Genomic DNA, 18,084 nt, shown 5'->3' with positions numbered 1-18,084 from the left:
CCTCACCTGGCCTCTCATGACAGTGGGGATGCTGCAAGTCATAAGTGTGAAAAACGGTCATGAGTCACTTTTTTCAGTGCTATTGTAACTTTGGTCACTAAATGAACTGTTGTAAGTCAAGGATTACCTGTACAAAAATACAAAAAGCTTCTTTGCTTGCAAAAAGCTGCCCTAAATACCAATCATTAGATTAAAAATACCTGCAAGCCAGACTTACAAATCAGGCAGGGTGCCAGAGCACCTTGAGGAATTAAAATAGTTAAAATGCAATGATAACTATCAGCAGCCAACTCTTGCTCATAAAGTGAAACCCTTTAGCAGAGAGGTCATTTAAGCTCTCCAGAAAGAGCACACCCAGGAAAAACAATTCTTAGATCCATTTGCACCAATTAAAGATACCAGCTGGTCTCACTCACCTCACAAGATATCCTAAGGAAATCATCCAGATTTAAGGAAAGGTCACATGCCCCCCAGAAATGCAGTAAAAAAAATCAGTGCCAAGCTGGCATCCTGCCTCTTGGAAGTACACCCCAAAAGGACAGTGCCAGATACCACTAAAGCAATGAAGGAAGACCCCCTCCCCAGATAGAAAAAGAAACCATGAGGCAGGAAAAAATTCAAACACAATACTAATAATTAAATCACAACAGTAGTTGTTGCTTGTTAAACCAATTACTAGAACAAATAGACACAGGAACTATCCAGATTTCTCAACCCAGTTTCTTTTCAGAAACAGAGATTAACCTTTTTCCTTCCAAACAAAACTGAATAGGGAAAATTATCCCATCAAATAAACACAGAATAGAATAGAATAGAATAGAATAGAATAGAATACTTTTATTGGCCAAGTGTGATTGGACACACAAGGAATTTGTCTTGGTGTAAATACTGTCAGTATACATACAGAAAACATACATTCGTTAAGAATCAAGAATCATAACGGACAACACTTAATGATAGTCATAGGGTACAATCAACAATCAAATCATACTAGGAAACAGTCAATATAAATTGTAAGGATACAAGTGACAAAGTTACAGTCCTACAATTACAAGTGGGAAGGGGGGGGGGGGGGGGGGGGGGGGGGGGGGGTGGCGGGGGGGGGCGTGGCGCGGCCCAGGGTCCCTCCCTGCCCCCTGGCTGGGGGGGGGGGGGCGGGTGGAGGGGGGGGGCCCCGGGCCCGGGCGCGCCGGCGGCCGCCCCCCGCGCCCCTCCCCCCGCCTTGCTGTTTGTGGTGGTGCGTCCGTTCTTTGTTTGTGCCGGCTCTGCCTGGGTTGGAAATTCCTTGTGTGTCCAATCACACTTGGCCAATAAAGAATTCTACTCTACTCTATTCCACTCCACTCCATTCCACTCCATTCCATCAACAAAAGAGCTAGAGGAGTCGACCACAAACATTCCATAGGTTGACTTCAGATGTCTCCTATATAAACTAGCTGGCATGTTGTAGCTTTGACACTCAGCTGAGATACTTTGCAAGTGAACCTGTTACTGGGAGGTGATGTGATATTTATTTTAAGCTGTGGTTAGAGGCATTCGGACAAGGTCTGGAGATAAGCAAAGTTTATCATTAGCATAGTAAAATAAATACACCCAGAGGTAGTCAACTTATATGATAATGAAGTAGGATTAACTAATTAATAGAATATTATGGGATGGCTTTGCCTTGTGCACATGTGTGACTAACATGTAATTTTGTAACAAATTGGCAATTCTTTTATTTTTGTTTTCTGTGGTAAATTGTATAAAAATAACTCAGCCTGATTTCTGGTGTGCTCCTTTCTCTTTTGCTTCTGTACAGACCTAAAGAGGTTTGTCTTTCCTTATCCTGTGTGGACATTGGCTTCTTCACACCAGGTTTCAGTACCTAGCCAGTCTTCTGGCCAATACATCAAAAATTAGAATTAAAACAAATACCACAAAGAAAAAAAAACTTGAAAAAGAAACCATAAATGCTCTGAGAATGCTGAAAATGGTTAAGAGTGTAAGCATAATGGAAGAAATGTTATAAATATGGATGTGGTTTGCTTGTGAAGCAGCTGTGCGACTTGTTTAATATTGGCAAATGCTGCATTCTGTGGCTGAAGATTGGAAAAATGCTGCTATTGTTCCTTGACACAGAATGAATGAAAGTTTGCAAGAGTTAATTTGGAAAGATATTGGAGGACTTCTGATCCAAAAGCCATGAAAAGTGACAATGAGCAAAAATTATGAGCTTTATGCTAGGTAGTGGGTAAACAGATTGGAATTTTGCTCCTTAGCTGGCATTGAGAAATGTGCAAAAAATGTTCTTTCACACATTCCAGGATTTTGAGAAAATCTATGGTGGACGGTTTATAAGTCACAGAATGTTTCATGCAAATATGGAACCAAATATTGGTTCCTGAATGTGATAAAAATAATACAACAAGGAAGAAAAACTTTCATGTGAATAAGGGGAATGCTGAGTGAATTATTCCTCAGTGAGTAGCGAATAAGACAAGGATGTGTGCTGTTCCCTTGATTGCATAATATATTTGTGGATCAAGGTATAGGAAATACTTGTGACATCAGAGGTACATAAATTGATTAGGGATACTTTTGTGTAAAGAAGTTGGCTAAGAATTCAAATGCTTTTCAGCAAATATTAGCTCAAATGTATAATATGATGAGAGCTATGAATTTGGAAATTAATAAATTAAAGATCAAAGTAGTTGTGTTGGTAAGAAAAAGGAACGAATGATTTGAACTTATAAATAAATTGCAAATAAATAAAATAGATGTTTGGGCAAGAATTTAGTAGAATGTTTACCACAGATAGGAAAATAGACAGAACAGTTTTTTAAAAGGTGGAAATGCTAATAGAAAAGTTGTGAATAGTATGTGGCCTGCTCAAAGGAATGAATAAATAAAATAAAAAAGGGGGGAGAAATAACTGGGGAAGAATTTGTTTCTGTCGAATAAGTGTATGAAACTTATAGAAGTAAAGATGATTTGCAAGGAGAGAATGGGCAAGGATAAGCCTGTAAAATGTTGGGTTATCATTTCAGAGATATTTCCTTACCTAAACAAAGAAGCAGAATAACCAAGGGCAAAAAAGTAGTAGAAGTAGAGCAATTTCCATTTTCTGCTGACTTGATTATGACTGATCTCCTCCAACAGCCAGTGGTCCCACCCTAACCCCCTGGAGGCTGAGTAGACTAGTCCCACCACTGGCTGCTGGAGGGCAATCAGCCATAATCAAGTCAGCAGAAAGTTGGCAGTTGTTCCCATCCTCTCTGCTTTTTTGCCCTTGGTTATTCTGTCTACCTGATCAGCAGGAGCCAAAAGAAGGGCTGGTCTCTCTGACTTTCAGAGGACTAGGGTAGGACCAGTCTACTGAGCTTCCAGGCACTGAAGGAATCACAAGTTTGTCAAATGTCAGTCCCAAGGACATCATTTTGGATGTATTGTGTAAGTTAAGCCATTTGAGGCACCACGGTTGAAAAATTGTTGCCTTATGGTGCATTGTTTTACTCAGTTAAAAGTTACAGACACAAGAGTTTTAGTAGTAACTTTGTTATTCCCTTAATGTGCTTTCTATAATCATATCCTAATACAGGATATGGGGGGGGGGGCAAAATAAAGAATAGGAATATAGGATTATCTTATCTTACTGCATTCATTATTCTGAAAGAACCTATTTCATTTTTCTTCATCCTTTCCATCTTTTTGGTTAAAAAAAAAGGCAAAAGAGGGGACTGGCAAAAATTGGGGTGGGGAAATTCAACCATCCCAGCTCTATCCTAGGACAGGGGTTCCCAAACCCAGGTCCGTGGAACGGCATATGGCTATGGCATGCTAGAAACCATGCTGTGCAAACAAGCAAAGCCCTATCCACATAATGCAGGCAGCATGCAAACCACGCTCCCTCTGGTCTGCAGAAAAACCTCTCTTCACAGAACCAGTCCCTGGTACCCAAAAGCAGAGGTGGTATTCAGCAGGTTGTGACCAGTTCTGGAGAACCGGTAGCGGAAATCTTGAGGAGTTTGGAGAACCAGCAAATACCATCTCTGACTTGCCCCACCCCCCATCTATTCTCTGTCTCAAAGTCCCAGCTGATCGGCTGGGTCTTCTTTTGTTGCCCTGCACAGGAGAATGGAGCTGGAAAGCAAGTAAGCGGGATGGGGCGGGAGTGGAGATTTTACAGTATCCTTCCCCTGCCACGCCCACCAAGCCAAGCCAAGCCCACCAAGCCACACCACACCACACCACGCCCACCAAACCACGCCCACAGAACCGGTAGTAAAAAAAATTGAATCCCACCACTGTCCAAAAGGTTGGGGGCCATTGTCCTAGGATGATATCTGAATAGGGGTAGTGAATAATTCATGCTTTCTTTTCAGGTGATAAACCATAATTTGGAACTGCAATTTGTTTTTGCCTTACTGTTTGGAAGTGCAGATCACCAGGTTTCTGTTAGCTTTGTTCATCAAGGAGTGATGAAGACAAACCATACTTTGTATGATGTGACAATGAATAAACATGACCTTTGGAAAGAAAATGAGTTGTAGATTTTTTTATATGTGGAATTGATGAGTGGAATCATGTGGTCAGAAATACAAAACAAAAGTATTAGGAAAGTATATTGGAGACTGAATTCTAGAGGGAAGATGCTTTCCATTGTTATTTAAAAATGAATTTATTTATTTAATAAAATTTAGGAAGTCCCGGAGGGACTTATCTATTTATTATATATATGTAATATATGCATAATATATTATACATACATAGTAAGTCCCTGCAGGTTGGTTGGCATACTAGTTTAGTATATATATTATTGTTGTTGTTTCCTTCTGTGAGACAAGGAAAGCTTGTTACTGATTTTCAACTAGTTGATTGTTTTTCTCTGACCAGTTTCCTCAGCAATGGGACTTTGTCCTAGTTTGTGATGATCACAGGAGGGACAGTGATAAGGATTGCAAGAAAAAGAAGTTTCTGGAAGAACTGCACAGGAAAGGATTCATTATCAAGGTAAGACTGACATCTCTTCCCTCCCCAAAGTGGACACCACATTGTGGATATCGAGCTGGCTTGCTGGTTTGAAGCTCTTGTCTACAAGAGGCCCACAGCTTTCCTTGCTCAAGATTGGAGCTGATGTCAGGCAGCTCAGTCTGACAACACCAAAGCTCATGCTTTGATAGAGTAGATGTGAGATCTGTCTAACTGGCCTTTTCTCAAGCATGATCATAATGCACCAATTCATGAGTATGAGAATTGAGGCTTCTCCTAGAGTAGACCGATGTCTTATAATTTATTTTTCTATCAAATTCTTAGACAATTAGGGACCAAAAGCTCTTTTATGGAGTTCATGCACCAAGTGGAATCTTTCGAAAATACCAGTGGCTTCTGAACAAACCTGGTAATGAATGGGGGCATCTGTTTCCACAGCAATTAGATTACCAACAGTCACCAATCAATTCAACAAGGTAAGGTATCCATCCATCCATCCATCCATCCATTTATATATCTAACTTCCATGTGATTCATAAGTCATGAGGTCATAAATTAATGGGGAAATTGTTTTGAAGAAAATGCTTGGATTGGCACAGAGAATATTGCTTTAACCGAAAACTTCTAATTGTAGTTGAGGGATGAGGATCAGTTGGGAGTGACTTTCTAAGCCATTTCAAAACTGCGGAGATATCAACTCTATTCATTTAAAGATAATTTTAACTAAGAGAGAGATTTTTGTTAAGGCCTTTGGCTTACTAGATAGTACATGGAAACTACTGAGCAGCTATAGAACCAGTGGTCCCTGACCTGTCCGGCTTGGTGGACCAGCGGGGGAGAGGGGACAGGACGGGGACGGGATGCTTTTGTGTGAGTAGCAGGCACACGTGCATGCAGCTCCATTTGCACAAGTGAGGTCACATGCCTGCAAGTGGAGCTTTGCAAGTGCAACCACCCATCCGCCACTCATGCAAGTAGAACTGCACACACACACGTGCTCCCCGCCCCTTGTGTGGCCCGGTTCAGAATAGTTGGGGACCTCTGGTGTAGAATACAGGGAACGAACTGGATGCTTTTTTAAAAAACAAAACAAAGCAAACCAACCAAACCAAAAGCTTCAACGAAGGGCTAAAGTAGTGAGTTCAATCTTTACAGCTTCTTCACTGGCAATGCTCCTGATGAGCTGCTACTTCCTTTTCCTAATTTTCAGAAATGGATCTATTTGCTCTTGTTTCTCTTCATGGCACTAGCAGGATAAAGTAGGATCACAGTTAGGGATTAAAAGTTAAAAGAGTTCAAGGATACAAAGCTATATGCCTTAACAGCTCCATACTAGGAAGAAATACATTGCTATCATGGATAACAACAGTTGTATTTATTCCTGCTTCTGAACAGTTTATACTAGCATTGCTGTTTTTCGGCTCTTGTATGTTTTAGGATACGTATTGTGAGTTTTATCCTGCAAAACACAGAAATTCCAAATACCAAAGGTATGAAAAGCTCTTTCCCTGTATTAGTGTAAATAGTGCAAAATTTGTATTTTATTTTCACTTTGCAGTGTCCTTTTCACAAATGCAGCTGTGATCGTCAGTGTTATTATTCATCCAGAGAACCACCCCACTATGGGGAGGCTTCATCCTTTAGTCCATGTAACCATCCCTGCAAGCTGACCCAGCTTTCTGATGAGTAGTAATGATGTGATGAACTGAAAAAAGTGTTTTGTTTTTTTAGTAATGTTACTTCAGACAAAGCAATCGGATGCTCTTAGGGTCAAATGTTTCATTTGTAATTGCAGTGTGGCAGATTGGAGGCAGTGTTTGTAGGATGACAAGGTTCAAATTCCACTCAGGAATAACTCATGCTTTGTTACAGAAAACATTTTGTACAGTATACAAAACTCCTGGATTGTCATCTAATGACTGTTCAAACCTTTGAGATGCAGAAAGAATACTCCCTATGTTCTTTTTCTTGTGTCATTTCTTTGCTGCAGCTCCTGTGGAGGGGTGGGTGGGTGGGTGTCAGGGTCAGGTTTGCTACTGGAGTGGAGGGAAACACGCACAGATTTGCTTGCTGTTTGGCTCTTTTTAACTGAAGTTCCGGGGCAAGGAGAAACTCCAAACCAGTTACCTACCTGGAGAGCGAGTGTGATGTAGTAGTTAAGGTGTTACACTAGGAACAGGGAGAGCCGTGTTTGTAATCCCCACTCTGCCATGGAAGCTTATTGGGTGATTTGGAGCCAGTTCAATCCCTTTCAGCCCTTCCCTCTGTGGAGGCAAACAGGAGGAGTGTACAATGTATATGCCACCTTGAGCTCCTGTACAAAAGATGGAATGTAAATCAAATAAATAAATCCCTGCCTTTATTTTTAAAGCCTGCCTGTCATTTCCTGTTTTTGGAGGCCACAACTCTTATCACTCCCTCCCAATCAGCAGAGCTAATGATTGAGGGCAACAGGATGATTTGTCATCTGTGGACTGCAGGTTCTCCATCTTCTGATTTAGGGCTTTAATACTGAAGACTGGTAAATTACACCTGAGAATATTCAGGCAACAGCGTGGAGCTAGAATACAGATCACATTAACCTGTTTTTAAAGCTGGTGCCAGTGGTCTTTTAAATCATCGGAAGTTTCCAAACTCTTTTCAAAGGCAGATATAAATGATTTAGCTTGCAGTAATCCAGTTTCTCCCCCTAAGGCACAAGTCAGATAATTCAGTCTGCTTCTTCCCCCCAATGATGTGGTTATACGCACCGCTGACTCAACAGCCCCATTTGGGCAAAAGTAATTTCTTTTGTCATCACCTGAGAATTGACAAATAATGCAAACCTGGTTTTTGAACGAGATATTTAGACCATCTGAACAAGCAAACCAGATCATTACTATGGAATTAGCTTTTAAAGGACCAGGAGGAAAGCTGTTTATATCCAGAATTAAAAATAAGTTAAAACAATCTGTTCAAATAGCCATGAGGTTTTGTAGTTTGCCCTAGAAAAGGCCGGGGTACCTTATTTTAGTTTAATCAATTTTTGTGAATTGTTTATTTAGCTCAAATACTACATTAGCCCTAGAAGGAAGAATGTTTATCAAATGAATGAGTAACAGAAGAATTATCATTATCCTTAATTGTCATCCACATTCTAATATACATAGATGCTGCTTTGAGATATATATGCTTCAAGGAGACATTTACCTGCCAGGCTTTGTAAAGATACTCACTTAAGTGTCTGAAAGAAATATCCTGGCAGAACTTCATTTTGGGGGGAGGGAAAGGTCTTGATCTTGTTTCTCTTTTGCTACTAGAGAATCTTCATGACCTGATAAAGAAGAAAGTGTTTGAAACTGCATTTCCTTTACATGAGGTGAGGAAGTCCAACCTAAAGCTGACGAATACAGTTGTTAAATTAAATAGCAGATGTGAGCTTAGATTGAAGAGTGGAGTCGAGTCTTTTGTCTTGATTCTTGGATCCAGAGAGATACACCATTACAAGTTGCTCTGTGTATTGGGATAGTGGTGGTAAGAGAAGCTTCACTGGTATTTAATTAGAAGAAGAGGCTAAAATAAATGTCAGAAAATATATTTGCAATGCATTAATATAATCAGTAGAAGAAAAGCTTTGTTTGACAACTGTGTCTGTATATATCTATTCAGCATCTTGTGGGTATTGATTGCTCAGGACTGTAAAATTGTTTATAGAATATATCATCTTCCAGTTTTAACATGTTTAATTGCATTATTTTTATCTAGAGAGAAAATCTGGGTAGTTTTCTGAAAATGAATTGGGCTCAGTGGAGAAAACTCTTTTGCAAGCAACCAATTGGAGAAATCAGGTAAAGGACAGAGGATTTGGAAACTTTGATGAGGATGCTTTGAAATGTGAAATTACTATAATAAAAATACCATTGTGTTAATTTAAATAGCTTTATGTGTCCTATTTCCTTATCTAAAGGGCAAAGGAACATTTAAATAAGATTGAAATTGTATTCTTTGTTTTGTTTCTGAATTGAGATCATGCTGTCACATGATGTCATGCACTTCAGTTAACAATCTGCTTCCCTTGAAGAAGAGATGGTTCTTTGATATTTCACTGATCTGATCCCAAGATTTAACCCTGCTATAGCTCTTGCTAGTGCCGCTCAATTTTTGAACATGCTTTAATAATCCAGTGCTTGGAAATGGAATCACTGGATTTCGCCAATGTTCAGTGCAATCTGCTACTCTTTTTTTGCCTCTGTGACTAGCTTCCATTGAACTGCTTTTGTAAAATAAGGTATTGGCTTGGAAACGTCTTCATTTAGTGGAAGTTCTTTCAGATCCAGAGCTAGAGGATTTATGTCAAGGCAAGCAATGTTATTTGGACAATTCTTTCAAGGTATACTCTTTCCTTTTCAGAACATATTTTGGGGAGAAAATTGCTCTTTATTATGCTTGGCTGGGCTGGTATACAGGTGTCCTGTTAATAGCTGCTGTGCCTGGCTGTATTCTTTTCATCTATGGCTTCCTCAGCTTCAGTTCCAGTCAGATCAGGTGAGTTACTCTATTTGCTTGCGAGAATATGGCAGAGCGATGATGAGGATGAAGAATGCGGCCACCTTTGAATGTTTAGAAAGGGAAGCCACTCTGTTGGTCTTTTGGCATTGCTTCCTGCAGTGAACAGGCATCTGAGGCATCTGGAGAAGGGAACAATGATTTTGAGCAGGCTACAGCTTTCTCCTCTTTATATTTCTTCTTCCTCCACTTCCTTTTTCCTCTAACGGATTGGTGGATCCTCCAATCTATAAAGCCAGTCATGTACCCACATTGGACCTCTCCTGTCAAGAGCAGGCAGGTGTTGAAACAATTCCAAATATTCCTCAGCATGCCGACTGCATGGTTACTTGTTCCTTGTTCCTCACCCCTCATGCAACGTTCTTTTTATTATGGACTGGAACCAATTCAAGAGTAACACTGGGAAGGAGAAGCCAGTCCACCGGTAATTCTGGAGGAATCTTTCCCAGTTGTTGCCTTCCTGTGTGGATACAAGCAGTTTGAAAAGAGGCAGAATCATTTGTCAGATTTTTTTGCTCTATGTGGACCCATTCAAGTATGCCATGGAAATCTGGAACTAAAGAAAGGCCCATAACCAATATGAGGAGCAGATGGGAAAGAAGAGTTATTAAGAGCACGCACTTGAAGAAGTGATATTATATGAGGTGTACTAAGCAAAGAAACAGATGATAGAAATATTAGATTAAGTATTTCCTAATATTTATCCAATAAAACAACATCCTGGGGGATGTTGGATGAACTTACAGAAAATCAAGTTTAATTCCTTGAATATTGTCTGCAATCCTGCTGCAGTTTTGAAAGGGGAGAATACAACCAATCAAATAAAGAAACTGCTGCATCTGATAGTCACTAGTTTTTCCTGGCATGTCAATGACACTAGCTTCTATGGATGATACAAAAGGTTCCAGGGGAAAAAAATGGCACAGGCTTTGCACAACCAGAGAAGCCATGGGTGTGGTCTGGATGTTGAAGGATCCATTGTCAAAATAACAAGGACTATCTTGCCTGTAAATCTGTATTATGACATATATGATGTTTCTGCCAGCCATCGGGAGATTCAAATGCTACTCAGTTGTTCAGTTGGATGTGACATCCTTTTTGCTTAGTGTAGAATGTCATACTGTATAGTTCAATTTTATGATTGTGTTTCTGAATATTTTTTTCCAATAGAAAACATGCAGGGTTTCTCTGGTTGAGCAAAGACTGCACCACTTTTTTCCTGGAAGCCATATACATTTCATCATGAACAGACCTGTTATGGGAAAGTGCTCTGGAATTTTTTCTGAGCTTCTAGGTTGGCTCATAAGTTGGTAACAACACCCATCACTTCCTCTGACCAGTACTCATTTGTTGATTGATTCCAAATAAAAATACATAGTCTCAAAAAGCGAAGCAAGGCCAGATCTGGATAATACTTGGGTAGGAAACATCCAAGAAATCCTAGGACTGTAGGCTGACCTGGGAAACTGAAAAAATATCCCAGAAGAAGATGGTGAATTCATTTCTTATTTTTGAAAAAAAAAATCAAACACCCTACATGGACTTGTTTATGAAGTCACCAGGAATTAGGTTTGGCTTGAGAGAGTCTTTTCCAAAGTGGCACTTTATGGTTGGGCAGATCTTACCTGGTATGAAATTATGGATCTTGACAGTATAATGTAGGCAATCATTGCCTGCAAGGAAGGTCAACAATTAGACCCATTCTCAAAGTTCTGGAGAACTTTCCCACTTTAATGCTGGATAAAGAATATGGTATATTGACAACTTGATATTTATGTGACAAGGACACAAAGTGACAAAAGATTTGACCTCTGAATCACATGTGTGTATATGTGTGATCTCATTCCATGCATCCGTAGAGATGATATCATACTTCCTTTGCACTCTGAAGAGTGGTACAATCTAATAATTGCAGGATTTTTTGCAGTTGGCTAACCTAACAACCCACCTTTTTCTCCCTAGGATTGTTTCGTACCACATTATTACTTAAATATCATCAAACTATTGCAGTTTGTCCTGCTTTGGTTATAATGACACTTTGATTTCTTTTTGTTTTTATAATTATAAGATTTTCTTCAAATACTCTTTTATAACCATTATTACATTTCTGATGTTTTTGTGTTTTAGATGGTTTCTAATAATAGCATGAGTGACTTTTAGATTTTTAACACATTGTGAGCCCTGAACTATTTTGGGAGAGGGAATTCCTTAAGGGAAGCCTATAAATACGCTTAAATGGTAGTTATCCAAACTGACCAGGAATATGTTATTACTTCTGCCATAATATTGATGTACTATGTTTCAAAAAATGTAACAAGTAGAGCAATTGATCACCATTTATGAAATTTTGCAGGGATGGAACAGATGAGCATGTCAAGGACAACCAATATCAACTTGTTTAGGCACTGTTTTGGCTGTGCCCTGTTACTGAATTGTGGGGATAATAAACCAGTAAATGTCCAATTTTGTTATCTCTCTGATTTAGTAAAGAAATCTGTGAGGCCAACACTACCATCATGTGTCCACTCTGTGACCAGAAGTGCCCGTTTTGGATTTTATCAGACACTTGCACATATGCCAAGGCAAGCACATAAAATATCTCACTTATCTCTTGTGGTGATCTTATGATTCTAGTACTTCTGCTATCCAAGAAACAGAATATCCACAGGTAGTTATGCTTTCTCAGTGGAGGCTGCAGAAAAGTATATTTTGATCTGCTTGCAAGAACTAGGGAAGAGCCAGGGGACCAGAGAATAGCAAATGTGGTCTTCTTACATAAAGAGATAGAGAAAAAAAATGGTCCCAATGGTATCAGCCTTCAATACTGAGGTGAGTGAGGCCCTCAGAGCACAACTACCAGAGAATGGGGCAGGACTAAAAAGGCAATGGAATTCTGAAAGAACAAAGAATCATATTCCCATGAAAGTAGGGAGTTGAAGTAACCCTTGGAGTTACTTCCTTTGTTTTTGGCTTGCCTCCCAGCATCTTTTCCCACCTGATCAACAGACGTGGGGCATCTAAATATTTTATGGCTAAACTGAGAGTTCCGTTTCCCTTGTCAAATCAAGAGTCATTTGATTTGTCAGATGGGCACTATATAAATTTGAAAAATAAATAAAAGAATGAATAAATAAATAGACATTTATAAAGGGGGTAGTTGCTTAATTTGACACCACATAGTTCCACGAGTGTTTTGAGGAATTTTAATGTATAGTCTTTAGCTTGACTCTCAAATGCTCCTTCAAAAATATCTTGAAGTTAGCCATGATTGCTAGAAATCAGCATTACTTTGTCCAAAATAGATAAAAAGAGACTTCCCTTTAGTGGACAAAGTGACCGCTAGGGATGTTAATCAGCCTCAGTTTCAGGAAAAGTTTTGACAAGTTTCCACATGACATTCTCACTGCCAGGCTGTTAAGGAGTAATTTAGATGCCATGACAGCTCAGGGGATCCACAACTGGCGAGCTAACATACTCACACAATAAGAATTAGGGACTTTACATTGAATTGGGGAGACGTAGCCAATTATGTTGGGACCAGTATTACTCAACATTACAATTTAATGACCTCGCTATAAAGGCATTGATTGGCTGTTTATCATAATTGGGAATGACAGAAAATTGGAAGGTCAAGCTAGCACTCAGAATAAGAGAATGAGATTTCAGTCTAAACTGGACAGTTTGGAAAATCTGGTCTGAGAGATCAAGATATCCTATAAAAGGGAGAATTGTAAGGTTTTGTATTTAGAAAGGAAAAATGTGGGGCACACATCTAAGATAGAGAATGTGTGGCTTTGAAATGCTATATTGGAGAGAGGTGGACAAGCTGAACATGAGGCAACTCTGTGAAGCAGCTGCTAGAAGGGATTTGAGGGGATACCCTAAACGGAGAAGCTGAAGGAACGTGGGGTGGTTAGTCTGAAAAAAATTAAGACTAAAGGGATGACATTATATTTGTATTCATGTATTCATGAAATGGTATAGGTTCTCCTATACTAGAAGACCTGGAAGGTGCTTTCACTCATTCTATTCTATGTATGTAAAAAGGTGCCATGAGGAAGATGAATAGGAATGAATTTTCCGCTGCTATAGGAACTAGAACCAGAAATAATGAACACCACTTACAGTTACATTTCACTTAAATATAAGAAAAGAATTTATGATGTCTTTATGATCTGTATCATAGTTGAATGGCCCATCCATCCATGTTCACAAGGGAAGGGGGGCATATGTGATCAAAGAAAGCAGAATGACAAAAAGCAAAATTGTGAAAAAAAGCTACACACTGTTTTCAAAGAACTCTAGTGATTTAACTCTCCTCTTTTTTTTTAACCGTTTAGATCAACCATATGGTTGACAATGTAGGGACAGCTCTGTTCGCAATGCTCATGACTGTCTGGGGTAAGCATGCGGATTGGTTTAATGAGGAATGCTGTTTTTTTTTTAAATATAAGCTCTTTTCTGTCCACGGAACAATCCTTTCTCCTCTTCATTGCCAAAATATTTTGTGTATGTTTGTATATGTTCCATTATATTCTTAATGTTCCCTTAGAAATATATATCCTCTGCATACTTTGGCTGACTCAATAGACCTGGGCAGTAGTTGGATAGGAGACCACTGGGAAATACCAAGGCAGTCACATAGATGATATTATATTTTAATATAAAATATTTTTTTAAATATTTTTTTTCTTTTAAAGGCAAGAGGATATGAATAGCAAGCCACTTCCATATGGCCATATGACCAAAGGCATAAAGCTTGATTCAAAGGAAACATTATCTTTATATACCCTAATATACTTTTTGAAAGTAATAGCTACTGTTTTGTTTTAAATGTATTCCATGGAACTTGGAGAAGTGTACTAGGTTACCTTGCAATCAACTCTGTGCATTAGGCACAGATCTTGGTATAGCTTTTATAAGCAGAGTTGTGGTAGCTCTTAAACGCCTTCTATACATTTTATAAAATGAATTGCTCTGTACTATGCAGAATACTGGAGGATTCATGCAAGAGATTGAAAATGATGTTTTTGCTATCTCTGTCTCTCTCTTTCCCTCCTTCCTTGCTCACTGCCTTGCTCCCTTGTTCCCTCATCCCTCTTTATCTTATTTATCTTTAATGTACAGCCACTTTATTTTTGGAGCTATGGAAGAGATACAGAGCTAAAAAAGTCAATCTTTGGAATATGTATCCATGGGATGAAGAAGAGGTAAGGCCAGTTCTTTTCTCGTACATAAGAATATTCTTAATATCTCTGGTGGCAAGAAAAACCTCCTCTGTAATAGTTTTAGTACAAGTACAGCTACTACACAGGTGCTGATGTCTAACCCGTGTTGCAAAAAGTAAAATAAAACAAAGATAAAACTTCTGCTTGTATCTTAGACCCAGAGTCAGCGATTTTTTAGGCAAATACTAATACTAAATACTAATACTAATAACTGAAATTAAATTAAACCAATCCATGTTTACATGTTCCAAATGCTCAAAGAGATTCCATGGGCCTTGCTTTTAGCTGTATCCTATCATCTAAATAAAACAGTCTCAGATCTCTGAAAGAGAGCATTTTATTATTTGGGACAATTGTGTAACACTATATAAAATAGCTTCACGTGTTCAATCCTTGATTTATGATGCTATTAAGATAGTAGTAGAAGCAGAGCACTTATTTGCATATAGAAAGATCTGTCTCTGGCATTTCCAGGAAAAGGTACAAAAATAGGAAGCATTTGCCTTTTTTTGTTTCATCTGTCTGGGAATATTTTTGCAGCCCAATTGCTTTCTGTTCCATTTCTGTCTTTTTATGCAATTGTTTTGCATATTTTAATCCAATTCTCTCACATCTATAGTTTACCCACAGTTAACCCTAAGGAACAGACTTTTGCTTACCACATTATGATAGTTTCACAATTGCTGAATTATTTGATTGCTTCTGTTAGATTCTGAGGATAATTTACAGGGATAGCTAATATGCTTTCACATACAGTAGAGGTTAGAATTTAGGCTGCATAGGCCAGTCCTTATAATCATAATATTCTTATTAGTGCAGCTGAACGCAATAACAATACCAATAAGCCTTATAAAGTGCTTCATAGTGCTTTACAGCTCTGTCTAAGAGGTTTACAAAGTCAGGATATTGCCTCCACCAATTTGGGTCATAGTTATAATGACCTCAGAAGTATGGAAGGCTGAATCAACCTTGAGCCTGTCAGGATCGAACTCCTGGCAGTGAGCAGAGTTAGCCTGCAATATTCCATTCTAACCAGTGCCCCTCCAAAGCTCTCACCCCTAATTTCACCATGGATTTTTGCTTTACTGCAGAATTGGGGAAGGGGCAAAAGTAAATGGCAAACTAATCATTTAGTATGTTGCTGCTGATTATACACATTTTTTAAAAATCCAGAATTTGTCCCTGAAATACAGTATTGCCCTAATTCAAACACTGATTTCAAGCATTATCTTAAAGCCAAGTCTCATTGACTACAAGAGACCATCAGGAAATAAAATTGGAATAAAGGGGGGAAAAATCTCTTCTCGCTTTAATAACCTCAGAATTTTAAAGCCTTCAGGCATTTAAGAAAAGTGTGATTACTATTACCACTGGGATCACAAAATTGGTAGGAATGAAAAAGCTAAGAGTCAGAAGTTGTAGTATTAATAAAACTTTCTTCCTTGTAGTCCCTTTCCTGAACAGAACAAATAATGATGTTTTCTTCCCATCTTTAATACAAATGGAAACCTTAACAAGAAGTTGCTAAGTGTGACTATACTTCTTTCTGTAGGAGGAATTGGCTTTGGAACTCATCAATAACCCTGAAAATACCTCTGAGGAGTATCAGCATTCATATATCCGCAGTATAATTGTGCTTATTTTAGCTCTTGTTATGGTACGTGGATACTGTTTTCCTAATGTACTTTTCATATTTATTTTGAATGTTTATTAATGGTACATATTTAAGAAAAATACTACACCTTTGGAGTATAATTAGAAGAGATTCCTATAAATGAAAAGGCATTTCAAAAGATTTTTTTATTTCTAAAAAATAAAAATAAGCAATGTTATATTTGCCTATATAATAGGCAAAACATGCATGACATTTTTTTCCTGATCTTTACCTCTTATTGTGAAAGAATATGCTAGCTGGACACCAATGGCATATGTGAGTAAGATACAAGTGTTGCCTCAAAATTTAGGCACTGAGTTTGTGTGGAGTGAATATCTACTGCCTGAATTTGGGAGAGAAAACAAGTTTACTTTTGCAATGGGGCTTTTTTGCAAACCTGAAAATATGAATCACTTAAGTAATTCAGGCAAAGCATAAAGGTTTATTAAGGGTGGGAAATATCAAAATTTTTAATAGACTATAGAAACAAATAATACATACATTCAGTGTATGTGATAGAAAGCAAGTGATCAAACAATAAAAGACATGGATTTGATGTGAAAATTGAATCCAGAAAGCATTGATTCTACATAATATTCCACAAGTGGCAAATTTATCGGCTACATCACCCAATTTCCCAATTGAGTCTGTATCTTAATATACTTGTAAGTATTTAAAGACTTCCAGAATATGCTCCCTATTGTTTAGTTGTTGGAAAGGCTAGTTCTTGCTATCAAAAGAAGAAATGGCTTTCTTTAAAAGAAAAACATTTATTTATTTATTTTATTTATTTATTTGATTTGTCAATTGTTTACAAGATAATAAGTACAAGTGTATACATAGTTGTGAATATATGAAATGGGTACATATAAGAAAAATAAAAGAATAAGAGAAACAATAGGACAGGGACGGTAGGCACGTTGGTGGCGCTTATGCACGCCCCTACAGACCTCTTAGGAAAGGGGTGAGGTCAATAGTAGACAGTCTAAGGTTAAAGTTTTTGGGGTTTGGGGAAGAGACTACAGAGTCGGGTAGAGTATTCCAGACATTGACCACTCTATTGCTGAAGTCGTATTTCCTGCAATCAAGTTTGGTGCGGTTTACTTTGAGTTTGTATCTGTTGTGTGCTCTTGTGTTGTTATGGTTAAAGCTGAAGTATTCATTGACAGGTAGGACATTGCAATGTATGATTTTATATACCATGCTTAAGTCGGACCGAAGACGGCGTAATTCGAGGTTTTCTAGTTTTAGAATTTCGAGTCTGGTGGCATAAGGTATTCTACAACGGGTAGAAGAGTGGAGAACTCTTCTTGTGAAATACTTCTGGACTTTCTCAATTGTGTTAATATCACATACGTGATAAGGATTCCAGACTGATGAACTGTATTCGAGTATTGGTCTAGCAAATGTTTTGTATGCTCTGGTTAGTAGTGAGATATTACCAGAGAAAAAGCAACGTAGGATTAGGTTAACAACTCTTAATGCCTTTTTGGCTATGTAGTTGCAGTGGGCTCTAGCACTTAGATCATTAGAGGTGAGTATTCCCAGGTCCTTTACAGAGCTTGGGTCATCAACAAGATCTTGACTATTCAGCTTGTATTTTATTTTCTGATTTTTTTACCAATATGTAAGACAGAGCATTTATTTGTTGAGATTTGAAGTTGCCATTTGAGATTTGTTAGACCA

At 38.4% G+C, this 18,084-nt stretch overlaps 1 protein-coding gene across 1 annotated transcript in view; it reads left to right on the top strand.

Moving 5' to 3' along the window:
* Positions 1–18,084, top strand: part of ANO9 (anoctamin 9) — a 60,570-nt gene that overhangs the window by 18,242 nt on the left and 24,244 nt on the right. The window contains exons 3-12 of the mRNA XM_026668163.2: positions 4,876–4,992; positions 5,296–5,447; positions 6,409–6,461; positions 8,271–8,329; positions 8,716–8,798; positions 9,361–9,495; positions 12,002–12,098; positions 13,857–13,917; positions 14,644–14,726; positions 16,297–16,401. Of these exons, the coding sequence (XP_026523948.2) occupies positions 4,876–4,992; positions 5,296–5,447; positions 6,409–6,461; positions 8,271–8,329; positions 8,716–8,798; positions 9,361–9,495; positions 12,002–12,098; positions 13,857–13,917; positions 14,644–14,726; positions 16,297–16,401 (945 nt within the window). The remainder of the gene's footprint in view (positions 1–4,875; positions 4,993–5,295; positions 5,448–6,408; positions 6,462–8,270; positions 8,330–8,715; positions 8,799–9,360; positions 9,496–12,001; positions 12,099–13,856; positions 13,918–14,643; positions 14,727–16,296; positions 16,402–18,084) is intronic.

The sequence above is a fragment of the Notechis scutatus genome, chromosome 1 (assembly GCF_049901735.1).
Source record: "Notechis scutatus isolate UNSWTSFEM ecotype Mainland chromosome 1, rNotScu1.2, whole genome shotgun sequence".
Lineage (NCBI taxonomy): Eukaryota > Metazoa > Chordata > Lepidosauria > Squamata > Elapidae > Notechis > Notechis scutatus.
Note: the sequence above shows the minus strand (reverse complement) of the source record. Positions and strands in the feature narration are given on the sequence as shown.